We start from the raw sequence: 26,080 nt of genomic DNA, 5'->3' as shown, positions 1-26,080 counted from the left end.
AAGAATTGCAAGGAACCAAAGAAGAAGGTTGAAAACGACTCTGCAACGTGGTGACAGAAGATGTGCAAAATGTCCTACTTCTTTCTGTCAACAGTCCTCTTGACTCTTGAGTTTTGGACTCAAGAGCCTCTTTTCATACCACAATGATTAGTGAAATTCTAGAGAACTATGTTACAGGAGATTTTTGGAATGTGTACTTGGCTGATAGATCGTCACTGGATATTGTGATATGGGTGATGTTCACATTAGAGTCTACAACAACTCAGTATGGAAGCTATAGAAAGTCCAACAAGTTCCAGAGCTAAAGAAGAATCTAATTACAACGGGACAACTTGATGAAGAATGGTATGCTGTTAACTTCCACAGTGGTAAATGAAAAGTTAGCATTGAAGCCAAGATTTAAGCTTGTGGATACAAGACTAGTACTCTTTATGTCACTACAAACATTAGAGATACAGTTGTTGTCGTAGATGCGAATGCTAACTCAAAATTGTGGCATTTAAGGCTTAATCATATGAGCGAAAAATGGATGAAGGTACTTATGTCCATGGGAAAACTACCAAAACTTAAGTCAGTTGAATCTAATTTGTGACAATTGGCAGAACACCAATGCTTGGGAAGTTGGAGTTGGTATGCACAGACTTGTGTGGTCTCTCCTCAAGTGTATCCCTTGGAGGCTCGAAGTATATTCATCACTTTTATTGATGACTCAAGCAAAAAGTTATGAGTCTATTTCTTGAAAATTAAATCTAATGTATTTGAGACTAATAAGAAATGAAAGGCAATGGTAGAGACAAAACGGGCTTGAAGCTGAAATGTCTGAGGTTAGATAATGAAGGAGAATACAAAGATGGAGGATTTAAATGCTTTTATGTTGCAAATGGGATCAACATTTTCGATTTAACCCTTTTTAATTTTTTTAACACTACCCCGGGCATTTTTTAGATTTTAGGGGCTAAAAAGTCGCGTGTGATGCACTTGACTTAATCTGCGTTCAAACATGAAAAAACTTAACAAATGGGCTAAATTATCACAGTTTGATAGTTTGTAGGGTTCAAGTTTCATTTTTAAAACTTTGGAGGCTAAACTGCAAAAGTGGTCATATTTTGGGAGATAAAATGTACTTTTTTCAAACACAAAAAGAGAAAAATAATAATAATAATAATAATAACAAATAAATAAATGGCACTAGGGGTGGTTCGACCACCTCCTCTAGCCAACCTGGGGTGGCCAACCACTCCCACTCCCACTCCCACTCCCACTCCCACCCTAGTGCCCATATGTTTTTTCTTTTTTCTTTTCGTTATATTTATTTATTTATTTATTATTACTTTATATAATTGTTTGAGGGATGTATGTATAATTTCATAATAATCCTGATGTAAAAATAGTTGAAATTTGTATGGTAGGAGTTAACAAATGGAGTGATTTATTACTTTTTAAACTTTAAAGAACTATTTAACAAATGATCAAACCTCGGACTAATTTAGAAATTTTCCCTTTTTTTAAAAAAATAAAAAAATAAATAAAAAAGAGTAAACGATCTTTTGTGTTAAGAAGGGGAAGATAGGAAAGGGTGGAGGCTTAAAGAATTGGTGGGATGAGAATATATATGAGAAATTGTCTCACAATTAGGATTTTGATTTTGATTTATTTATTTATTTATGGGATCATATTTCGATATGTTTGTTGATCTTGTCGATCCAATCTAATCGACCTACTCAACCGACTGCCGAACGAAGTTTTAAGAGTTGGGTTTTGCTCATTTGGTTGTGATCGATCCAAAACACAATAATTTCATAATTTGCGGAATTCAAATATACATGCAGAAGTAATCTCTTTGGATTTGATTTAATCACGTATTGGATTTGATATATAAATATTAGCAATCAGATTCACCCTTCCTTGCTCCTCTCTTAAGGTGACCATCAATGGGGTAGACCCTAAATTATTCTCCTACTAATGAGAATAGGTTTTGTAATTGTGAAGATTAAGAACCTAACCTTAATTTATATAGAAAATTTAATTGAGTATTCTCATCACAATCTCCTAACCCTATTTAGTGTTACACGCCTAGATAAGCTTTACCATATCACATATATATTGGAATCCAATTCCTTATAGAGCTAATATTTGCTCTTAATCCAATTATGAGTAAACTAAAAATCACAATCAATAAAACCTCAATTAAATAAAAATAAAAAATAAAAAATCTATTAGAGACACCGATGGGGTGTTCATATATGCAAGTACTACATGGTGGTGATCATCATGGAGGATGTGGGCGTTGTCATCATATATATGGGGAGTTTGCATTATGGTGCTTGCTTGCGGCAACTGGGGACCAATTACGGGTGTTTAGATGGGCAGTTAAAAATTGATATGCATATGTTTTCTACTCGTCCACATGCTTTATGGGTGGATTTTCAGCCTTTAATCCTTGATGGGCTGATAACATATCCGTTATCCGCACATATGCAAGTGGATATATAATGGAATATGGATAGGTGGTGCCCGGAGGAAGATGTTACCTACCTCCGCCTACCCAATAAGACAAATATATATATATATATATATATATATGGAGTTTGCATTATGGTGCTCGCTTGCAGCGATCGGGGACCAATTATGGGTGATTAGGTGGGCAGTTAAAAATTGATATGCATATGTTATCTACTCGTCCGCATGGTTTATGGGTGGATTTTAGCCTTTAACCCTTGATGGGCTGATAACATATCCGTTATCTGCACATATGCAAGTGGATAGTAGACTATGGATAGGCGGTGCCTGGAGGAAAATATTACCTGCTTCCGCCTACCCAATAAGACAAAACTATATATATATATATATTAGTATTGGCTAATTTAGTTTGGTAGTTTAAAATGTCACTAAAACACTAAATTGATATTGTGCGTCCACTATCTAACTATGGACATTATTTCATGGCAATTAAAGTAAATCCATTTTTGTGTGTGTGTGTGGTTTTTTTTTTCAATTTACTTGTATTGCCCAATGTTTACAATTCAATTTGTATTTTTATATTACAATTTACAAGTGTATTTAGCTCAAAAATTGAATTAAGCCCATCTAAAAATTAAAAGCTTAAAAAAACATGCCTATATAAATTAAGTTCGTAATTTTTTTTTATTAAAAAAAAAAAAAAAAAAAAAAAAAAAACCACATAAAAGAGCCCAAATTACAAAGTGGATGTCCCATGCAGTTAGTACAAAAAAAAAACCGCCTGCCCGTGTGCAGTTATGGGCGGATACCGTCCGTTTTAGAGTCACATGCAATTACTAATATTTGTTCTCCACATAGTACGGATGCAGAATAAGAGTATTATCCTCCTATATATTGCGATTTATGCTCCTAATTAAGAGTAAGAGTAAATAAATCAATAATGAACAACCTATTAATATAATACTTCTAATAAGATACTGTATATTGAAATGAAATAAAAGATGACATGTCTAAATGTAAATTTATGATATATGGAGAAAGTACAATTGAGGTTGAGAATTAAATAGCTAATTTGACAAAGTTGCAGCAGATGCCTGGAAGGCTGGAAAGCATATGACTAGGTACGTTATTGCAACAAACTCAATTTGGGGGTTAGGTTATTGCAACAAAGAGATGAGTAAGACTTTTCAAAACGCGTTGGGGTGGGTTAGATTGGGGCAGCTGGCCAAGCCCCCCCTAGCTTGGCTGCTAAAAAAGTATTCAACCTTATAATATGTACAAGGAACTCTAGCTCTTGAGAAACTTGGATTTCATTTAATTATTAGGTTGCTAGATCATTAATGTATTTGAGCCCGACAACGTTGACTTTGTGTGTCCACGCGCCAGCGATCGATTCTCAACAACACCTATAAGGAGAGTTGAATAGGTATTTATAACGTTCTAAATATTATGAAATCTATAAAACAATCGACATGCGTTAAGGTACGTAGGTGCTTTTTTTTTTTTTTTTTTTTTTTGTGTAGTGATTATTTCTAAACTTTCACACCCACAACCAAGAATCAAGAGTAGAGATAAACGATATATTTGTATAAATGATGTACACAAAATTTGTACGACCATGCAAGTAAGTAATTAAGCATTGTTCTTACTATCAATAGTGGTGGAATGGTTCAGTAGTTTAAAGTTAAAGGTTAGATCGACTCTCACAATGAGAATCTTCAAATATGATTAGAATTAGTTGTCTTGGGTTTGATCGTTTTTCTAATGGGGCTTGGTCAGGCTATGATTCAGTCGGACTTAAGGGCGCGTGCTTAGGGGTCCCATTGTTTAGGCCTCTCTTGTGCAGTTCCCAACATGCAAGTGCTATTATAATCACGTCCGACTAAAATACCTACAATGAGTCTCTCTCCGTCTCTCATTGCCTTTTTAATTAAAAAGAAAATGAGAAAGTAAGCTTTGCTTGTTTAATGCATGTGACGTATTAAGAGATGTAAGATTAATTAATGGGGCGTGGAATATTAAGATCGAGAGCTACACTTTGGAGGTGATCCCAACCCTATTTAGGAGCCTATAAAAGGAAAAATGTCCCAAATTATGTCATACTTTCCAAGAAGCTAAGCTCCATCTCTTCAAAGTCCAACCAGTATTAATTATATAGTTCTGCATTACTTTCCTACCACGTACGTCCAGAAACAACTACTTCACTTCCTAAATTCCTTTGAGGAAACACAAACAAGAGAAGAAAATGGCTGAGCAAATCGATCAGCAGCCTGCAAATGATCACCCAGGAATCGACGAAGAAGGATTGATCGACACTACTCCGGAATCCAAGAAGCTTCGCCGGAAGAAAAGGATCAAGTGTATTGCCAGTTTCGTCGTGCTTCAGATCGCACAAAATTTGATCTTTTATTTCATTTTTTTTCGTGTAAGAACTCTCAGGGCCAGGGTGGGAACGGTGAACGTCCAACATTTGGCCACCGGGTCTCAACTTTTACCCTACTTCGACGTGAACTTCACAGCCCAAGTAGGAATCAAGAACCGGAATTTTGGCTCGTTCAAATTCAACGGCACCAACGCCATATTCACGTACCAGGGTGTAACAGTAGGGCAAGCAGTTATTCCCAACGGGAAGGCCGGGTGGCTTTCCACCAAGAAGGTTAACGTAACAGTGAACGTCAACTCAATTGCACTGCCGAACAGCTCGAGTCTGGGAAGTGATTTGAGTGCCGGGTTGTTGAACTTGAGCAGCCACGCCAATATCAGTGGGAGAGTCGCAGTATTTTCTTTGATTAAGAAGAACAGGTCTGCCCGAATGAATTGCACCATGGTTTTCAATCTGTCAGCAATGGCCGTCCAAGATTTGGATTGCAAGTAATATTAAGCTGTATTTGTTTTCTTCTTTTCTTTTTTCTCATAATTATGTGGTCATACATACATATATGTTAACCACGATCTCCATGTGTTCAGATTTGTATTTTTAATATGAAGTTGTTATTCTAATTAATTGGTTAAAGTAACTTGAAAAATTCCCTGATAAAGAGAGAATGAGTTGCATGCTGCCTTCCACGTAAGGAATTTTATCAAACACTTGACATATATGTATCTCAATTCTTATCGATCAATTTCTTGACTAGATGACAAATTACTTATGACCAAAAGATTGTCATCAGCACGTAATTTGGTATTATATATAGATCGGTGGAAAATTCCAATTGGCAGAATATTGGAAAGGACTATCAAATTTCTCCTCATCTCGAAACTCTTCATTGATGCTAACCATGTCATCTTCCACCACGAAACACGATTTGGTTGATGGCAATGGCCATGGCGGAAAATTGATCAGCCAGTGCCTTGAATCGATCTCCAAACTGCTCATATCGATCCACAAACCGATCAAATTACTCCTTCATTCGCTGCAAAAACATGCCAACAGCTGCTCATGACGTGTTATCTTATTGTTTTCATCCACATTGCCAATAGTTGCATGTCTTTCTCCACATGCACCTTTGCGTGCCATGGTAGGAAAGGAACTTAAGCTCTATTACCAACTGATGTAACATAGTGGTAAGTTGAATCTACTAGCACTATAACTCGCAACTCTTCCAAAAATCTATCAAAAATCTAGAAATTGCAAGAAAACTGAAAAAATAAAATAATAAATAAATAAAAATATTCACTCCATGATTTTTTTTTTTTATCAAGAAAATCAAAAAAAAAATACATTAACTTCGACAATCAATCTGTCCTTATTAGACTTAAATAGTAGTATCTCAACCTTATAAATAAAATGTACAAAATTGCCCTTATCACAAGTTTGTTCGAACCAACTACGATCGAATTATTGACCGAAGCTCTCAAAAATTTGTACTAAAAGACCTCATTATTTCGATCGAACTTAATTCCTGAAACGAATTTTCCTATTTTTATTGACAGACAATTTAGACCTAATAAGAAATAAAATTAGAAAAATTTTATGAAATACGAAGTTGTTGTCCTTTGAATAAACTTTCTAGCATTACAAAAATTGTCTTCATCCGATGTTGAAACCACAATATATAATTGAGGAAAGTGATTCGTGCACAACCCATATTGCACAACTATCCCACAATCAAGACACATAGAATAGAATCTATGCATGTGAGTCCTACCTAATATGTCTTGGGATTGTAGGATAATTGTGCAAGGATTGTAATTTTATGATTTCTCTATAATTAATTTATTTATTTTTTATGACTGGTCGGCTTGTAAACTGGTCTCATCAGTCAGAGAGAGTGACTATCTGTAACATAATTGACAATCAGTAGGTGCTTTCTCTTGACATGGCTAACTAACATGCGCCATCTAAATTCCCTAACTAATTATAGAAAGCAAGGAGTCAATTTTATGTAGAACTCAGAAATTATATATATATATATATATATATATATATATATTATATGCTATTACGCTATTGATGTCCCAAGGATAGGCGAAAGTTCCATTATTAATAACAGTATCATTAAACATAAATGAAGAAAATGACTACCTCTTAATTTAAATGTAGTACAATTTCCAATTTGCTCATATTTATCATTCTCTCAAGGGCAATAGCTCCAAAGTCACACCTATCTCAAAAACTGAGATAGTTTGAAAATAAAGCAATTGAAAGATGAATCATGGATGGGACAAGAGAGGTTCCCCAATGAAACAGAAGTGCAGCAAACAGAGGCTACCGGCCACAATAGATATTTCTGCTCAAGCCCAAAGATCCAACAAAGTAACATGTACACTGGGTTTCCTTTGGCTGTGTGCGCCTCCTCTATTCCTTGCACCTACTCTCCACGTACAATAATCTCAAACATCAAGTGCACCAAGCGCTTTCATGTCCTCTAGAAAGGCGACGTATGAGTCATCAATGCTCTGCGTCTTTGGTGCTGATGACGAGTTAGCTGGCTCTGGCTTCATAATGGTGGGAGCGGCTGGCTGGGTGGCTGCTGCCGTAGTTGAAACTGATGGCTTGGGTTTTCCTTTTGGGACAGCAGTCTCTCTCCTCACTCTAACAGATGCAGGAACCTGAACTCAGAACCAGAAAAAAGCTTATATAAGTCATGGAGGGTAGAGCACAACAAAATTCCAAGTTAAACTTACAGTTTAATGTAGAGCCAGACAAACTAGGGTAGTATCTTAATATGTCATCTTTTTAATCCATATTAGCTCCTTTTCATATATATGCCATTTTAGACCATTATTGGATTCGGCTATTCCATTGCACATCCAATAAAAAGCACAAAATCTTGTAATCCAAAAATGATAAGGCTTTGGAATGAAATTATTCAAACTCGCTTACCTTGCTATGCTAATTATAAACAATTCACAATATCACAATTGTCTCCATATTGAAAACTTTTTTTTTTTTTGATAGGTAATAGCAATTTATTGAAAAGCGCTAAGGGGCGCAACCCTTATACACGAGAAGTATACAAGAGAGCCCTTAAGCGGGTCGAACAGAAAGTAAATTTAAGAAGTCTACAAAAGTAAAGACACTCAAACTACGATATGGCGCTATCCAAGAGTATAAAGTGTTGAGCAACCGCTTCCTTAGCTCCACCATAGGTGTCTCTACATCTTCAAACAAACGAGCATTCCGCTCCCTCCAAATACACCACAACAAGCAAAGAGGAGCTAACCGCCAAACCTCTTTCGCATGCCGACTCCCAATAGCCGCTCCCCAACTAATCAATAACTCCAACACCGAATGTGGCATAACCCACTCAACCCCAAATAAATTAAGAACGTAGCTCCACAGGGCCCGAGCTACCTCACAATGAAGCAACAAGTGATCAATAGACTCCCCACTTTTCTTGCAAAGACAACACCACTCCATTACTATAACATTCCTCTTACGCAAGTTATCATGAGTCAAAATTTTGCCCAAAGCTGCTGACCATACGAAGAAAGCCACCCTAGTTGGAGCCTTAACACGCCAAATATTTCTCCAAGGAAAAGAAGGAAGAGAAGGGCCATCTTCCCTACAGAGCTCTACATAGAAGGAATTCACCTCAAATAAACCTTTTTTAGAGGGATTCCACACTAATCTGTCACCCTCACCATGATGAATCGAAGTAGAATATAATCGGTCGAAGAGAGAGAGAACCATATCCAACTCCCAATCCTGGATATGTCTTGTGAAAAGAACATTCCACTGAACTACACCATTACGGACCACCAAATTATCCGCCACCGTCGCGTCTTTGTTCCTTACAATACAAAAGAGAGCTGGAAAGCATTGCTTCAAGGAACTATCCCCACACCACCGGTCATGCCAAAAACTAATATTAGCTCCACTCCCCACTTCAAAACGAACAAAATTGCGGAAATCCTCCCACCCCCTCCTAATATGTTTCCATACACCCACTCCAAAGGAACCCAAGACCTCTTTCGAGCACCACCCGCCCTTAATACTCTGAAATTTGGCATCAATAACCAAACGCCATAAAGCCTCTCTCTCCCTACCATATCTCCATAACCATTTACCCAAGAGCGCTCGATTGAACTGGATGAGATTGTGAACTCCCAACCCACCTACGTATAAAGGTGTACAGATCTTCTTCCAACTCACTAGATGGAACTTTTTCTCATCACCAATGCCTCCCCAAAGAAAATCCTTTTGGATTTTATCAAGACGATTAGCCACCCTCACTGGCATAAGAAACAAAGAAAGGTAGTAAGTTGGAATGTTGGAGAGCGAACTTTTGATAAGAGTCAACCGGGCACCCTTCGACAAGTACATCCGCTTCCAACCCGCCAACCTCCTTTCCATTTTTTCAATAACACCATTCCAAATAGAATTGGACTTGTAAGAAGCACCCAACGGCAAACCCAAGTAAGTCATAGGCATAGAGGCAACCCTACATCCAAGAAGATTGGCCAACCTATCAACCTCCTCTACCCCACCAATTGGGACAATTTCTGATTTTCCTAGATTAATTCTCAACCCAGAGGCTGCCTCGAATCCTAAGAAGATACATCTCAGGTGGCGAATTTGTTCTTCTTGGGCACCACAAAAGATCAAAGTATCATCAGTGAACAGCAGGTGGTTCACGACTAGTGCCTCTGAATCACTGGAACCCACTGAGAACCCTGTCAAATTACCCTGGTCCAATGCAGCAGTCAACATCCGACTCAACGCCTCCATAACCACCACAAACAACAACGGAGAAAGAGGATCTCCTTGACGCAATCCCCGAGAGCTATTAAAGAAACCCGAAGGGGTTCCATTAACAAGAATGGAGAATCTCACCGTTGAAATACAAAAACGTATCCAATCCCTCCATTTTTCCCCCAAACCACATCTTTGAAGCAAATATAGCAAGAAATCCCAATTCACATGATCATAAGCCTTCTCCAAATCTAGCTTACATAGGAGTCCAGGTTCCCCCGATCGAATATGACTATCCACACATTCATTTGCAATAAGCACAGAGTCTAAAATTTGTCGACCTCCGATAAACGCATTCTGAGTGTTGGAGATAATCTTGCCCACAACGGACTTAAATCTGTTGGCAAGGACCTTTGAGATAATCTTGTAAACCCCCCCTACCAAACTAATAGGGCGAAAATCTCTGACATCCATGGCACCAGTCTTCTTAGGGATCAAAGAGACAAACGTAGCATTCAAGCTCTTTTCAAACTTTCCTCGAGAATGAAATTCTGCAAAAACATCCATAATGTCAGTTTTTAAAAAATCCCAGCACTTCTGGAAGAAAGCCGCAGTGAAACCGTCAGGACCCGGCGCCTTGTCACCATTCATATCCCTGATAACCTCCCACACCTCCTTCTCCTCAAAAGCTCTTTCTAACCAAATGCTCTCCTCCGCCTCAATGGATAAAAAAGATAGGCCCTCCACCCTAGGCCGCCACGAGCAATTCTCCAAGTACAAATTACTGTAGAAATGAACTAAGTGCTCTTTAATCTCCGCAGGATTTCTGGAAGTTATACCATTAATACTCATAGAGTCCACTTGGTTGAATTTACGATGTGAGCTGGCCACTCTGTGAAAGAATTTTGTGTTCTTATCCCCCTCCTTTAACCACAAAGCTCTAGACTTTTGCCTCCAGCTAGTTTCCTCAAAAAGAAGGGTCTTCTCCATCTCTCTCGCCATATCTACCCTTCGGACTTTATCAACCTCCTCTAGGCCACGTTGTTCTTCGATTAACTCCAGCTCTCGAATGCCCTCCAGTAATTCTTTCTTCTTTTTCCCTAAATCACCAAACACTTCTTCATTCCATTTTTTCAAATCAGCCTTCAAGGCCTTCAGTTTATTGGCCAAAACGAAGCTAGGAAGACCCGAAAACTCGTAAGACATCCACCACTTTTTCACCTGCTCAACAAAACCCTCGTATTTCAGCCACATATTTTCAAACTTAAAATACCTGTTTCCTCCTCTATTTGTCCCACAATCCAATAACAAAGGAAAATGATCGGAGAAAATTCTTGTCAACCTCCTCTGAGAAACTTCAGGAAAACGATCCTCCCACTCCGGAGAAATTAAGAACCTGTCTAATCTCGACCAAGTTAGATCTTCCTGGCCACTCGACCAAGTAAACTGGCCATCCTCAAGGGGAAGGTCCACCAAATTATGCAAGAAAATAAAATCAGAGAACTCTTCCATAGCTGCAGAAAAGCCAGCACCACTAGATCTCTCACTAGGAAAACGAACCACATTAAAATCTCCCCCAATACACCAAGGCATCTCCCACCAACTCATCAGTCCCGCTAATTCATCCCACAAATCCCTCCTCTCCCTGTCATCATTCGGACCATAAACCCCCCCAAAAGCCCAAACAACATTATCTCCAATGTTACGCAAAGAACATGCAACAGTAAATCTACCAATACACTCTTCCACTTTCTCCACCACCCTTCTATCCCACATTAACAAAATTCCACCCGACGCTCCATTAGCACCCAGATAGCACCAATCAACATAAAGGCAGCCCCATAAACTTCGAACCACCTCCCTTGAGATAACTGCCATCTTTGTCTCCACCAAGCAAACAATATCCGCCTTCCAAACCCTTAGAAGCCCTCTAATCTCCATTCTTTTCTTGATTGCATTAATCCCTCTAACATTCCACGTCAAAATTTTAGGCGTCATAAAAGCGAGATGGCCCCCTACCCTTATGCCTTCCTTTGTCCGACTGCTCCCCTCTTTTCTCATAATTCATAGACCAGGATAGCCTATTTAGTTCCCTCTGTCCTTTCACCCCCTTAGCAGGCGAAAGCTTAGTCTTCAGTTCAGCCAAAGAGAGATCTCTATCCGCTTCAATCTCCTCAAACAAAGCCAGCAATCTGTCCTCAAAACGACCACAAGAGAGCCCAATAGTAGTATAAAACCTCTTAATTCTTTCTACCACCCATCTAGGCGACACCCTCTGCCCGTCTACATCCTCCACTGCCAAAGGAGTAATAACAATCGGTTCATAACTCTCTAACATCCCCCCACCATTCCTAGCCTTATCTTGCATCAAGAGTCCTTCAGTATAGTAAATACCCTTCTCAGCCACCATTCCTTCCCAGGGGCACTTCCCCACTAGAGATCCCCCTGAACAAGCTTCTGGTTCGAGTCCCTCTTTACCTTCTGAAGAGGAGAAAAAAACTAGCTCAATACTACCTTCTTCCTGCCTCTGAGCCACAGAATCCATATCAAACCCAGACCAACCCAGTCCAGCATTCACCAGCGAGCTATTTACCTGGGAAGCCAACATCAGCCCTCCATCCTCTGCCGACAATTCCATACTGATTCCCATTTCAGCAACAGAACCCTTCTCTCCTAGAACGGTGGCCTCTCCAGCTAACGTAGATCCCAGCCCAGACTGACAGTAGCCGTTTGATTCCAGCCTAAGACCAGAAACTGCTAGCTCCTCCAACTGACTATCAGCGGGCTGAAAAACTTTCGGCACTCCTAACCCACCACGCAGCAACTCGTCGGACGCCGGAGAGAAATTCTGTTCCCCAATCCTCGTAGAATCCTCCCCCTTCTCCCTGCTCTGTCTCGATCCAGTCTCCGGTATAGTTAGTCCCGACTTAGCTCTCCAAGCAGTCGAGGAAGACCGGTTCCGTGACTTCCGACGCTGATACACCCGACTGGGAGGACTTGGTTTACACGAAGCCTTCGAGATGGCCGGACACCTACCCAACGGCTTCGACGGCCCAGCAGAAGAAGATGCACCCACGTCCAGCGAGAACTGGCGAGTAGGAATAGGTCGCAGAACCGACCAAGCCTTAGGCTTAAACAGAAACTTGGGCCTCTTGATGGGAAACTGCAAAGGATGGGCTGACTTTGGTGGACTCGAAGAGGTTCTATCGGGCAACAGGGAATTGGGCCGAGAGGGACTGGAGCCCAATGAATTGGACCTACCCATCACCTCGTCTTCCAACTGACGCAGCCCAGCCAGACAAAACCTTATTTCCTCATGCAACGTCTCCAACGTCTTCCTGATGCTGCACAGCTCGAGGCAATCACCGACGTGTGACTTGCGTGGTGCAGAAGGCAACACAGAAGGGCTAGAGCCCTCTCCCCTACCCCTAAGGTCTGACACAGACACCCTATCCGACGACTCAGCCAAGCCTGCGTTTTGAATCTTTAGCCCTTCCGGAATCGGCGGAAAGGCCTTCTCCATCTTCTCATCCTTCTGCCCCGCCGGTTTTGCCGGAAAATCCTTCGCCAACTCTTCCATCTTCAACCCAGCCTGCTTCGCCTTAGCCAATTTTGCCGAAAGGGCCGCCTGATCACTAGAACCCATCGCCAGAGACGACGTCCGGGTCTGGGGATCCACCTCCTCATGGTAAAAACACGCCTTCTCTTTCGGCAAAGGAGCTCGCAGAACGTCAGCAAAGCTCCTTCTTCTCTCAAAGAGACGATTAGACTGTAACACAGCCTTGCCTTTAAAGTGCTCTGGAGAACTGCCATCAAGCAGGCTATTGAGGGCTAAACGGAGCTCCTCCTCGAAACGCTTCCACCCCTCACCAAATCTTCCTTTTGGCACTAAAACAGACCCTTTCCTTCTTCTCCCCTCATATTCTTCTATGGTCAGAAAGTACCCATGCCTATTTGCACACTGCTGCGCAAGAATCCGCGGAAAACCTGAAACGGATTGATTCCAAAACACTCTACTATCAAGCACCGTAACCAGATCATGAAAGGACTTAATCAACCAGGCAGCCTCATCTTTATCAATCAGAATGGACCTCAACACCCCTTTCCGACGTTCATGAATCCTAATGCCTGTAAAACCACCCACTACCGACAATCCAAACTCCTTAGACTCTACAGACCACCACCAGGACGAACTCAGCCTCATCTCACCTCCTTTGACCAAGAACTACGCAGAGAAATCATTCAAGAAAAGCTTTCAAGAAAAGCTTTCAAAGTCCAAATTCTTCTTTTCGCTCCCAGCAATAGTAATATTCAACTTCTTACGTTTGACATGATCCTTTACTAGATGAGGATCATAGCAAATGAAACAACCAAAACAAAAAAATTTATCCTTGTTCTCTTGTTTTCCTCTCACATAAAAGCTCTCATGGTTTTCTGTTTTCTGCCTAATAACCCAAGTCCTTACTATTGACACCCCACACAAACAAGAAGTCATATTCCATATTGAAAACTACTGTGCCAAACTTCCCAAATCACTGATACCATACTGCTTTGTACATGTAAAAGAGTGTTCTTTATCTATTACGCTACAAGTTTATACACTAGTTTCCCATCTATGTTTCATACAAACTTACAAATTTGGATTAAGATAACTGATTAACCCATTACTGTTCAAAACTATAAAATTCACAGGCATACAAAGTCATTCTCCCAGACGATATAATCGATTTTTCTTTTTTGTGAAATAGATTCATCTTCCAGAAGTTGCCATATTCAACCTCCATATTTGCAAATATTTGTATTTAGTATATAATATTTTTACTTTGGCTGACTTGATATAGATCCAAGTCGCCTCTAATTGAGTCGCATGAATGGCCAGAGGATGCAGACACATAACGACCAGAAGAATCTGTTAATCTCAGAAGTTTACACGCATGCGACTAGCAAAACTAACCATAGCACATATAGCTAGCGTATGAGAATCAACTAACCATAGCTGTCAGTTCTGGAGTGTGCTGAGCTAGTGGCCTCTTAACAACAGTAGACGCAGCCGATTTTACATAAGATGGTTTCTGAGGAGCAGGAGGCCAATTAGCAGCATACTCATCTTCCTGGAAGGTAGGTGGAGGTCCAGGTGGAAGTGGCGGTCTCATCATGGGGGGAGGCCCGGGGGGAGGCCCAGGGGGAGGCCCATATGGTGGCCTTGGCATTAGCGGATGCATCAATCCAGGGGGACCTGCTAGGCCGGGAAGTCCAGGAGCAACCAATGAAGGATGCATATCTAGAGGAGGTAGTGGTGTAGGATGACGTGATATTCCTGGGGGTAATACATCAGGATGTACAGTTGGGAGAAGGGTGGGTCCAGGTACTGGAGGTGGTTGTATTGGAGAGGGTGGTGGTGGAATCATTTTAGAGAGATCCTTGGTTGCTGAAAAATTGTTGGTATCAGCATCAGATGCAGCACCTTCTGACTGGTTACTTGACTTCTGTGGCAGCCCAGGTGGAGGAGGAGGAAGCACGCTAGGCACCTACAAAGGAGATATTATCGCTATTAAGCACCACAACTTGGAATAAACAGTGTAAAGCCTTCAGGTTCTATGACTAAGCCACCAAGCATATCAATTTTTTTGGCTTGACAAGCATGAATATTTATACCGTCCATTAGGATTCCAAATACCACAAGAAGATGCTTCTTTATGTAGGTGTGGTCCATCTCTTATCTGTCAATCTTATGCATTTTAAGATAGATAACATCCCAGGACAAATAAAGAAGAGCTTACCTGAGCTTGCTCCTTAGGGTTTGGGCCATCTAATAATGCAGACTGATTTATCTCCTTTTCGACTCCCCCAGTACCAGGTGGAGGCGGCTGAGCAGACAATTGGAGTGGAGGAGGTGGGGGTGGAGGACGATTTGCAACCTGCTCTTTTGGTGGGGGCCCAGGAGGTGGCGGTGGTGGTAAAGGTGGTGCAGGCAATGGCATTGCCGAGTTTGCTCCAGCAGGCTTTGGAGGCATTGGAGGTGGAGGAGGTAGAGGCAGAGATGCTGGTTTAACAGAGCCATCCCCAGAGTTCACATTACCAGCATCTGGCAAAGGGGGAGGCGGTGGAGGCGGAGGTTGTGGTGTGGCTAATGCAGCATCTTCTGACTCTGTCATTGATGATGAGGCAGTACTTGATGAAGCAGAAGACAAGGGAATTCGGGGCCCTGCAGTTCAAATTCAAAAGCAGAAGCAAATAAACCAAAAATATCTAGGAATATTTTATTTAACTTTTTTTTGGTAAGTAGGAATTTTTTTTTTTTTTTTTTTTTTTTGATTAGTAGTAAGTAGGAATATTTGATTAACAAAGAAGCAATACAGAGTAAAGGGACAGACCTATTGATGATTTATACATGGGAGGCTTTCCTGGTGGTGGGGCACCAGTAGGATTCAGCATAGGATGATAGTAAACAGAGTCCTGCAGCCAAAAATTCGGTAAGTGCTGGTTCATGAGTAAGCAGAAAAGGATTGGACTGATCTTGACAAGCCAGATCTTACTTCAGGCTTTGGGTGCTTCACTTTCTCCTCTTCTTCTGCAGTTGTCCGTCTTCGAGGAGGTCCCAAATGACTGAGCAGAAGATAAGCTATAGTTTGTAAATAAAAACAGCAGATATTAAATATAAAATCCGGCTACATGCACAGAAGTAAATTAGGGAAAGAGATGCTTTTTAACCTGAACATAACTGGGGCCTCACCCTTCTCCCGCATTTTCTCTTCATATTCCTGTCAAAAAGAAAGTTCACAATCATCATGTATAGACAGCCAGCACTTATAAATTGCAGAAAACATCAAGCAAAACAAGTTTAGCACGCAACAGGAATAGAGGTTGCTATTCCTGTAAAGTGCCCATTTACTCCACAGTACAGTTTAGATCATTTTTTTATTATTATTTATAAGAAAAAAGAAAACTAAACACAGTCAATTACTGCATATTTAATGACCAAGCAATTAAATCAGTGTCAAGTGTGTGTTTGAGACAGAATTCAAGGCAGAATGACTTCTACTTAGAAAAACTTCATAATACAAGTCACAGAAAAGCCTAGTATACCTGGCTTTCAAAAAATACTAAGAGAAGGATGAGAAGGCATCTCAAAGAAAGGAGGAAAGGGAGGGAGTGTGTTTAAAATAATTGGCAGTTTACAGAAATATATAATCAATAATTCTTTGCTAGTAAGAGTTTAGTTAATGAGAATGAATAATTTAAAATTTGATGTAACCCTGAAGGATGACAGTAATTTCAAATTAATGAAGGGCCAAAAATAAGAAAAGTGTTGGAACCTGTTCAATGAAGTATACTTTCTTTTGGGGAATTGAGGCATTCCCACTCCTTGGGTATACTTTTGAATTCAAGAAACAATATGGAATTTGTTTCTGGTTAGAAAGCTTGAAACTGTAATTTGAATGAGGGAATTAACTTATAATAGAGAAAGGGGGGGGGGGGGGGGGGGGGGGGGGGGGGGGTTGGTTAAGGATCTGCTGTCATTCTAGAATAAAGTTAGGGAGTAGGAATGTGTCGTTAGTTTCTTTTATTGTGTTTGCTCTTACATTGGGGTTTTTGAGTTAGTTCTATGTTGAGTCCAAAACCTTCGAGTTATCAGTGGTAGAATGAGGTCTTTGCTTCGGTTAGTTGAAAGTAGCCGAGGGTTTTCCCTTGTAGTGTTGCTAGGTAAGGTTAGTGTGGCTTGGTTGTCATCCATGAAGAAGGAATTGGTACAAAAGGCTGATGCGAATGAATTCTTCAAGTTGACTAGGGAGGGGACTAAGCTCTTGTAGCCCAAAGACGATCTAATAACGTTTGGTCATTTCTTGGTGGTGGGGGCATATTTTGGGGGGGGGGGGGGGGGGGATTTTGTAGAGGCTCTATTTTGTGCCAGAGGGACGAGAAGGGAGATGGCTTTCTTTGATTTTTCTCACGGCGATGGGTGCTCTCGGCAGCCCAGTGGTGGAATGCAGGCCACCGGCATGGGTAGCTCTTCATTAGCTTCTATGTGCAAGAAGACTATGTTAGGTGACTCTTCTTCGACTATACGCTAGGTGGTAGTAAGTCTTTTGCGGTAGTGCTACGCGGGATGGGAAAGGTGAAGACAAGCTATGGAAGACCCCCTCTAAAAAAGGGTTGTTCGTTGTTAGCTCTTATAATGTCCTTATTTGTAACAGTGGCATTCCTTTTCCTTGGAATGGCATTTGGCAGACGAAGTTTCCATTGAGAGTGGCTTTTTTTGCTTGGTTGATGGCCCTAGAAAATACTCTTACCAGGGACAACCTTAGGAAGAGACATGACGTTGTGGCTGACTGGTGTTGTATGTGCAAGAGAGATGGAGAGTCTGTGGACCACAGTCTTCTCTATTGTGAGATAGCTTGTGCATTTGAGGAGCATGTTTTTCATTTGTTTTAGGCTTTCTTGGGTTATGCCGCTTGTGCATTTGAGGAACACGTTTTTCATTTGTTTTAGGCTTTCTTGGGTTATGCCTAGAAGAGTAGCTGATTTGTATGCTTGTTGAAAAACTGGTGGAAGCACTCAGAGCACAAGTGTGTGGAAGATGGTGTCTTCTAGTCTTTTGTAGTGTCTCTAAAGGGAACGCAATAATAGATGTTTCAAGGACCACGAGAGGAAGTTGGTGGAGCTTATGTCCTTATTTTTTTCTATTTTTTTTTTTAATGCATAATTCAGATCTTGTTGAGAAAAAAAAAAGGGTTAAACCCTCGTACACGCAAAATATACAATAGGAACTTAACCCTATAAGCTGCTACAATGTAAAAAGCAAATCCAATCAACCAGATTTGTTGAGACAAAGTTAGGAACATTAACAAGCACCCATCCCAAGAGAGATCTCAAAAGAGAAGATTTTAGAACAAGAAAATTTGTTTCACAATCCTCGAAAAGATGATGATTCATTTCTCTCCAAATGCTCCACATTAAGAGGATAGAAATAACTTTTCAGATTGCCTCTTTGGGATGTCCCCTCCTTTGTACTATCCAGCAATTTAGAAGCTTTTGGATGCTGCTAGGCATAACCCACAAGACACCAAAAAGGTTAAGAATCAATTTCCAGAGAGCTGAAGTGTACTCGCAGTGGATGAGAAGGTGATTAGTCGTTTCCTCATTCTTTTTACGCAGAAAGCACCAATTATCTAGAGAGAAGCCCCTCTTTCTAAGGGTATCCACTGTGAGGATTCTACAAAGTGTTGCTGTCCACAAGAAGACAGCAACGTGAGGAGGCGCCTTGACCTTCCAAATACTTTTCCAATGGAGAGAACTGTGTTCACTTGACTGTAACTGCATATAATAACTCTTCACTGTAAACCTATGACTGCTAGAAGAAGTCCACAACAAGCTATCCACTTTCCCCGGATGCGTCTTCGAGGAATACAAGAGACTAAAGAAAGAGTCAAAAAGTTCCAGTTCCCAATCATGGGCAATCCTAGTGAAACTAGGATTCTAATCGATATAGGAACTAGAGAAGTCCAAATAATTAGACACAAAGGCTTCCTTATTTCAAGCAATGGAATAGAGTTCGGGAAAAGAATGCTTTAGTGGCTCTATTCCACACCATACATCATGCCACAAACTAATGTGTGAACCATCCCCAACCTTGTAAGATAGAAAATTGGAAAAAGAACCCCAACCATTTCTAATATACCTCCAAATGCTCACCCCCATAAGAAGCTCAAGCTTCCTCTTAGCACAAACCTCCTCTCTTGAGCCCATACTTTGAATCAATCATCTGTCTCCATAAGGAATGGTCCTCATGTCCTTATGTTCTTATTTTTTAATACTTTGTATACTTGGACAACATTGTTTTTAGCTCTCTTTGTGCTTAGCTTTCATGACTTCTTTGTTCCCTTTGTTTCTTCTAGTTAGGTGTTTCTTTTGTATACTTCCTGTGTACCCAGTTTGCGTCTTTCATTTTTAATGATATTTGGATTACATATAAAAAATTATCATAATAATAATAAAAAAAAAATAAAATAAAATAGTGTTGAATCTATATGTCAAAAAATCTGCATACCTTTTTTCTCATTATTTTCATAAGTAATATTTGTAGATCTGGTATAATATCAGTTTTCTGTGATTTCCAGCAATTAGCAAACAAGGCTCAAACCATGGCTATGGCTCTCAAATTAGAAACACTTATTTATTGAACCCCTTATAATTAAGCCAAAAGAAATCAAAGTCCAACCCCTTACTGTAACACATCAGTCCCACATGGGAAGATAACTAGCCCACATAGAGTGGGTAGTTTATAAAAACATTCATAGATGATAAGTCCCACATTGCCTAGTTATCAGGTGAAACTGAGCTTTATAAGTAGTTGTAGGGAAGCTCCAAATTAACAAGCTTTTTTGGGGTCATAGCTTAAATGTGGTTAGCACTTTTCCTGGGTCGTTATTAATGGTATCAAAACCACCTAGTAAAGCCGTGTGGTATTAGATTACTGCATGACGTGGCCTTGACGAGAACATCAGGACTTTAAGGTGGGGGGAGGGGGCGAGATTGTAAAATTCCGGTCCCACATTGGGAATATTAATAGCTCACATAGAGTGGATGATTTATAAAGACACTCATGGGTGCTAAGTCTCGCATTGCTTACTTAATAGGTGAAATTGGATTTATAGGTAATTCTAAAGAAGCTTCAAATTGACTAGTCATTTTCGGGTGATGCGCAGATGTGGCTAGTGCTTTCCCTGGGCCGTTACATTTAAAAAGAAAAGAAAATATAGATAACAAATACATTTTGCTTCCCAATTCTAACAACATTGAAGATACCTAAAACATCGCTAACATTCTAACCCTTGGTAGCTTTTGTTTTCTCCCTAAACTATGCTCCTCAATTTCGATCACATCAAGATTACCTTTCATGGCCTGGTATAGTGTGCTGGAAAGAGCAATGACTTTATTTAGTTATCGTGTTAAAAATGAATTCTATTATGACTAAAGAATTCTAAAGAATGCCGCTATAACTATTCATTCACCAACTACAAGCCAACATATATGAATCCATTCCCCACTCCTGACTAAACCTCAGAAAAATGACCATCCTTGAAGTTTTTCAATTATGCAAGCACATGGATACACACTCTGATTGTAAGTTTTTGGGGTATCTCAAAACGTTTCATTAAAATAAAGATAAATTTCTTCAAAAGGATTTTTAACTTAGGAATTTGGAAATTAAGCAAATTATGCCCCACTAAAATTAAATGTGAAAACATATATGATGAGAACCTATGTCAAGTTGACATTTCAAATGATACAAGAGAGAACAGCGGTGCAATGAAGGAGTAAGAAGATGTCATATGTGACTATTACCTTCCTCTTTTTCAGAACAAGGTTATATGTGTCTTCTAGTTGTCTCTTCTTGTGTTTTCTTGCTTTGTCCAAAGCACCATCAGCCTCTGCACCAATTAATGAAACACACAACTAAATTCAAACAGGTCAAACCTACCTAACCAGCTTGCATATTAAATTTTAAAGCAGAAAAAAAAAGGAAAAAGAGAGACAAAGAAGAAGAAGCTTACGTTATAAAACTGAAGGAAAAGAGAAAAGGCGGGGGGAACAGATTGAACAAAGGCTAAATCAGGAAAGATACTAGAATGAACAAAGGCTAAATCTGGTCCGTTTGGGAACAGAATTGAATTCTGATTCTTCTCTACATTTTTAAAAAACAAATCATATTTTATTCAACTTTTTCAAAAATTTTCAAATTTTATCTCACAAAGTCAAACCTCGAAATTTGCGCAGTGAATAAGAATTGAATTCTGATTTCAAAAAATCCAACACCCAAATGGATAATCTCTCTTATCAAATAATGTATATGCACTTTCCCATCATAACAGTTATCATCGCATTCACCACATAATAATGTGATCTTCTTGATCAATTCTTGAGATCAATACGTCAAGTATTGGAACGTTTATCATAATATGCAGGTTGAAGAGCACTTAATGTTGGTTCCTAAAAAATTGAGTTCTGTCAAAGTGGATGATTATTTCGGGATAGAGTGAATATGTTATTGCATGATGCTATTCTCATATGCTTAATTCCTTAATTGATTAATAATAGTAACAGTATGACTAGTTTTCAAACTAATTATACTCCAAGTATAGTCTTTTATGCATGATGAGATAGACATGCAATTGACATAAATCTTGTATTTACTATGTTCTCATGCAATACCTTCTACTTGTTCTCTTATAATCATGTTATAAAATTATTCACTGCGATGTGGCTTACATTCTGTGGAGTGCTTTCTTTACTCGTTTTGGTTTGTCTTGAGTTATGCCTAGGAGTCTTTGACTTATTTAGTTGTTGGTGGACATTTGGAAGGCCGAGGAGTATTGCAATTTGGAAGATGACCTGCTTTCTTTAATGTGTTTGGAAGGAAAGAAATAATAGGTATTTCGAGGATTTGGAGAGATCCTTGAAGGATATTTTATCTTCATTTTTTCATACTTTGTATCTTTGGATGGTGGCTTTTGTGTCCCCTTTTTCGCTTAGTTTTGACAATTTTCTTGTTCATTTTTCACTTTTTAGTTAAGTGTTTTCTTTTGTATACTTCCAGTATACTGAAGAGCGCCTTACGCTTTTAATAAGACCAGCTTATTACTTATAAAAAAAATCATGTTATAAAAAATGAAAGCAACTCTTGGTTTGAAATGAATAGCAACCAATTTCACAGTTAACAAATACGAAATGTTCAAACTAAACATTACTTACTCATCATTTCCAACTTCTCAATTTGCTCCCTAAGAGTTTCAGGATCCTTCTTCAAGAGGCCTACCTCTCTCACCTTTTTCCTTTCTTTCTTGTTCTGTTAATCACAAGTAACAAAAAGTCAGAAAAGAAGAAAGAAAAAAAAAAAGAATTCTGAATAATGATCCAAACCATGCATTAAGCCCAGCAAAGACATTACAAAATAACACCCACCCCCCAAAAGCAAAAACAACATAAAACAGATATACAAGTTTTAGAAAATCACAACAAATGACGATCACGACGTATATTTTTGTCAAAGATGAACAAATATATATATATATATATAGTATCAAATACCTAAAGACCAAGAAATTTAAAAATTTCTTTCTTATTTCTATCTGTTTCCGAGTTTTCTCCGCAAAACTACATTAGGGCAACAAAATTGGGGCAAATCGCGACAATTGATTGATAAATTCTCACTAAACAGTGACGAAAAAAATCAATAAAGTGGGCAGATGAAAGAGGAATTTAGACACCAAAACGGTGTAGTTTCTGCAACGGTGATTACCCGTTTCAGCTCCCTCTTGCGGAGTTCCTTACGGAACGCGTCCGTGGGGTTCATCACCTTGCCTCCCTTCGTCGTCTTCATCCTTCAACTCTCTCTCTGCTCAAAACCTTCCTCTTCCTCTTCCTCTTCTTCTCGCTGTGCTTTCTCTTCCTTCGATTCAAATCGCGGCCAAAAACTGAGGTCACGGAGCGAAAACGAAACACTCTCGCACCAAGGTGCACGGTGGGTCCGGTGGCCCATGAGCCATGATCTCTACTTGTGGATGTTGCGGTCTGGAAATTACATATTTGTCCCCCGGTGTTTCATATAATGACACATCCTGTCCTGTTACCTCGGGTAGGCTTGGGCCGGCTCTACTTCACGAGCTAGCCTAATTCGTGATAGGCAAGCCCCAATGTGCTACACTTTTAGTTCTCGGCTTGGGCCAGAAGTACATGGTCCGGCTGATATGTTCGAAGTCGTTTCAGATTTTATAAATTATAATCAGAAAACAGGCCGAACATGTATTTATTATTTAAGGGTATTAATTATTGGATCTTCCTTAAAATACTATGAAAAGTAATTAATTTTATAATAGTACTATTTAGTAAATTGTTATACGAGCATCATACAATTGGAATGATGTGACAGTGAAAATTGTCTCTTCTTTTTTTTCTTTTTCTTTTTACAATAGTTGATTTTCACTGCCAAATCATTAAGTTAGGCAGCAGTTGTATACAAATCTACTAAATATCATTACTCATATTATAGTGGGACTGACTACCCTACCGTTGAGAAGCACTAGGTTTTTTTTTTTTTTTTTTTTCAAGTAAATATGAGATACAATGGCCATATCTCATGTTGGGCCGTGGAGTTTCAACCTTTATAGCTATTGTTGATTGAGAGAAAGAGAAATGAGAATAGGGGCAATGATGTGAAATAAAGGAAAGAGGGAAGTAGAGAGGGGAGAGAAGCTTGTGAAAGGTAGTGCCACTTAGCACTACTGTAATACCCCCAGCCTTTAATCGGGATTAAGTATCTCTCAATCGACTCAAGAGTGTGTTAAGTTGGGTTCCAAGTGTGGGAGGTGTATTTTGGACTTTTGCTTAAAGTTTTCCTCGAACAATCATTTGGGAACATTCAAAGTTAGATTCAAACGATCAAAGCTACCAAAAGATCTTTTTAAAAAATATGAGACACATCAACCATTCTTATCCATTTGGCTCGATTATAAGAGGGATAGTACGTCCATTAGTCACCATTTTTAACCCTTTCAATTCAAAGAAACCTAGAGAGACAGAGTGAGAGTTGGAGAGAGAATGTGCTCTCTTGTGGCTTATTCTTCAAAGTAGGTAACTTTCTTAGCCTAACCTTGTTTTTAGTAGTGTCATTGGACTACCATCTCGTTGTTTATCTGCTAGTTGGTTTCATTTTCGTAGCTTAGCCTTTTAGCTTGTAGATTTAAGCTTATAAGTGTGTTATTGAAGGAATGACAGTTAGATAATGCATAGGTATTTTATGTTTACGGTTAAGTATATGATATATTGTTAGTCTTGCATTATTTACTTACTGTTTAAGAGGTTAGATGTAGACTCGTGAGTTGTTATGATGATTTATGATAGATCTAATGATGGGTTAGGTATTTTATCAAGTTTGATGAACTTTAACATGTATGGAGGTCGAATTTATGCTTAGAATAGTGTTATGAGTCATATTAGAACCTTAGATCGTGTTACAATTTGAGAAGTTAAGGACCTTTCTTGGATATGGAGGTTCCGCCCGGCTAACGAACGTTTAGTAGGATTTCCAAACGATTGACACAATAACGGAATGTTTGATGGTCAGACATAATGACCATTTTGCCTCTAGTTTAGATTTAAGGATATTTTATTTAAACCAGGGACTGATATTAGACCCTTTCACAAATTTTAGTATCAGAGAATCCGAAAACGGTTTTCCAAGGGGAATTAAGCAATCGAGGAAAGCAAGCTACCCCTTGTGCTAGTATTTTTACAAATATTGACCCGGTACATTTATGTACAATGCTTTCAAAGAAAAGCCTGGATTACCTTTTTAACATTTTGAAATGTATGAAAATATTCTTATACATGAAACGTGTTACGTGGATTACTTTTATAAATATTGTCTTCAATAATATATGAAATGTTTTAAAGACTGCTTTATTATGTTAATATGTGGTGAAATGCTTATGCGAGTTATGTGTAAAAGTTATTAGATAGAGATGAAATGTGAAAAGGATTAATAAATGAGGTCGTCGGTACTCTGTGTGTGTGTGTGTGTGTGTGTGTGTGTGTGTGTAAAAGTTATGAGATAGAGATGAAATGTGAAAAGGATTAATAAATGAGGTCGTCGGTACTTTGTGTGTGTGTGTGTGTGTGTGTGTGTGTGTGTGTGTTTTAATAACTTTAAGTTGTGTGTGTGTGTGTGTGTGTGTAAAAGTTATGAGATAGAGATGAAATGTGAAAAGGATTAATAAATGAGGTCGTCGGTACTCTGTGTGTGTGTGTGTGTGTGTGTGTGTGTGTGTGTGTGTGTGTGTGTGTGTGTGTAAAAGTTATGAGATAGAGATGAAATGTGAAAAGGATTAATAAATGAGGTCGTCAGTACTCTGTGTGTGTGTGTGTGTGTGTGTAAAAGTTATGAGATAGAGATGAAATGTGAAAAGGAATAATAAATGAGGTCGTCGGTACTCTGTGTGTGTGTGTGTGTGTGTGTGTGTGTGTGTGTGTGTGTTTTAATAACTTTAAGGCAGTGCAACACACCCTTAGTTGGGCTATGGCCACACCAATCAATGGCCCTAAGTAAAATAACTTTAAGGCAGTGCAACACACTCTTAGTTGGGGTATGACCACACCAATCGATGGCCCTAAGTAAAAGGGGCTAAGCTGATAGGGTTCTTCTAAGAGGGGTTGAACGAACCAATCATTGCCGAAAGGTGAGTGCAGGACAAGCATAGCCCTACTTTGGGATGATGTAGAGCTAGTAAAGTTTGGATGGATACTCTATGAATGAAATGATGATGATTACAAAAAGGGAATGCTTTCAATAAAGTGTTTGAAGAGAAGAAATTCCAAAGGTTAATTTTAGTAAGGAATATTCCATTAAAAATATTTTTATCTGCATATGAACCATTCACAGTCACACACTAGCACCATCTTACTTGCTTACTAAGTGGTGAACTT

General features: G+C 39.3%; 2 protein-coding genes across 2 annotated transcripts; one reads left to right on the top strand and one right to left on the bottom strand.

Moving 5' to 3' along the window:
• Positions 1-4,705: 4,705 nt before the first annotated feature.
• On the top strand, positions 4,706-5,335 carry LOC133876100 (late embryogenesis abundant protein At1g64065-like). The gene has a single exon (XM_062314384.1). The coding sequence runs from the start codon at positions 4,706-4,708 to the stop codon at positions 5,333-5,335; it is 630 nt and encodes a 209-aa protein (XP_062170368.1).
• A 1,634-nt stretch (positions 5,336-6,969) lies between these two features.
• On the bottom strand, positions 6,970-23,141 carry LOC133874851 (protein EARLY FLOWERING 5). Its single transcript, XM_062312736.1, has 9 exons — positions 22,899-23,141; positions 22,352-22,445; positions 20,945-21,030; positions 16,310-16,359; positions 16,135-16,204; positions 15,973-16,054; positions 15,379-15,803; positions 14,590-15,126; positions 6,970-7,512 (listed from the first exon to the last, which is right to left on the bottom strand). The coding sequence occupies exons 1-9, from the start codon at positions 22,977-22,979 to the stop codon at positions 7,294-7,296; spliced, it is 1,644 nt and encodes a 547-aa protein (XP_062168720.1). The 5' UTR covers positions 22,980-23,141; the 3' UTR covers positions 6,970-7,293.
• Positions 23,142-26,080: the final 2,939 nt, after the last annotated feature.

The sequence above is a fragment of the Alnus glutinosa genome, chromosome 8 (genome assembly GCF_958979055.1).
Source record: "Alnus glutinosa chromosome 8, dhAlnGlut1.1, whole genome shotgun sequence".
Taxonomy (NCBI): Eukaryota; Viridiplantae; Streptophyta; class Magnoliopsida; order Fagales; family Betulaceae; genus Alnus; species Alnus glutinosa.
This window is presented reverse-complemented; position numbering and strand designations above follow the sequence as displayed.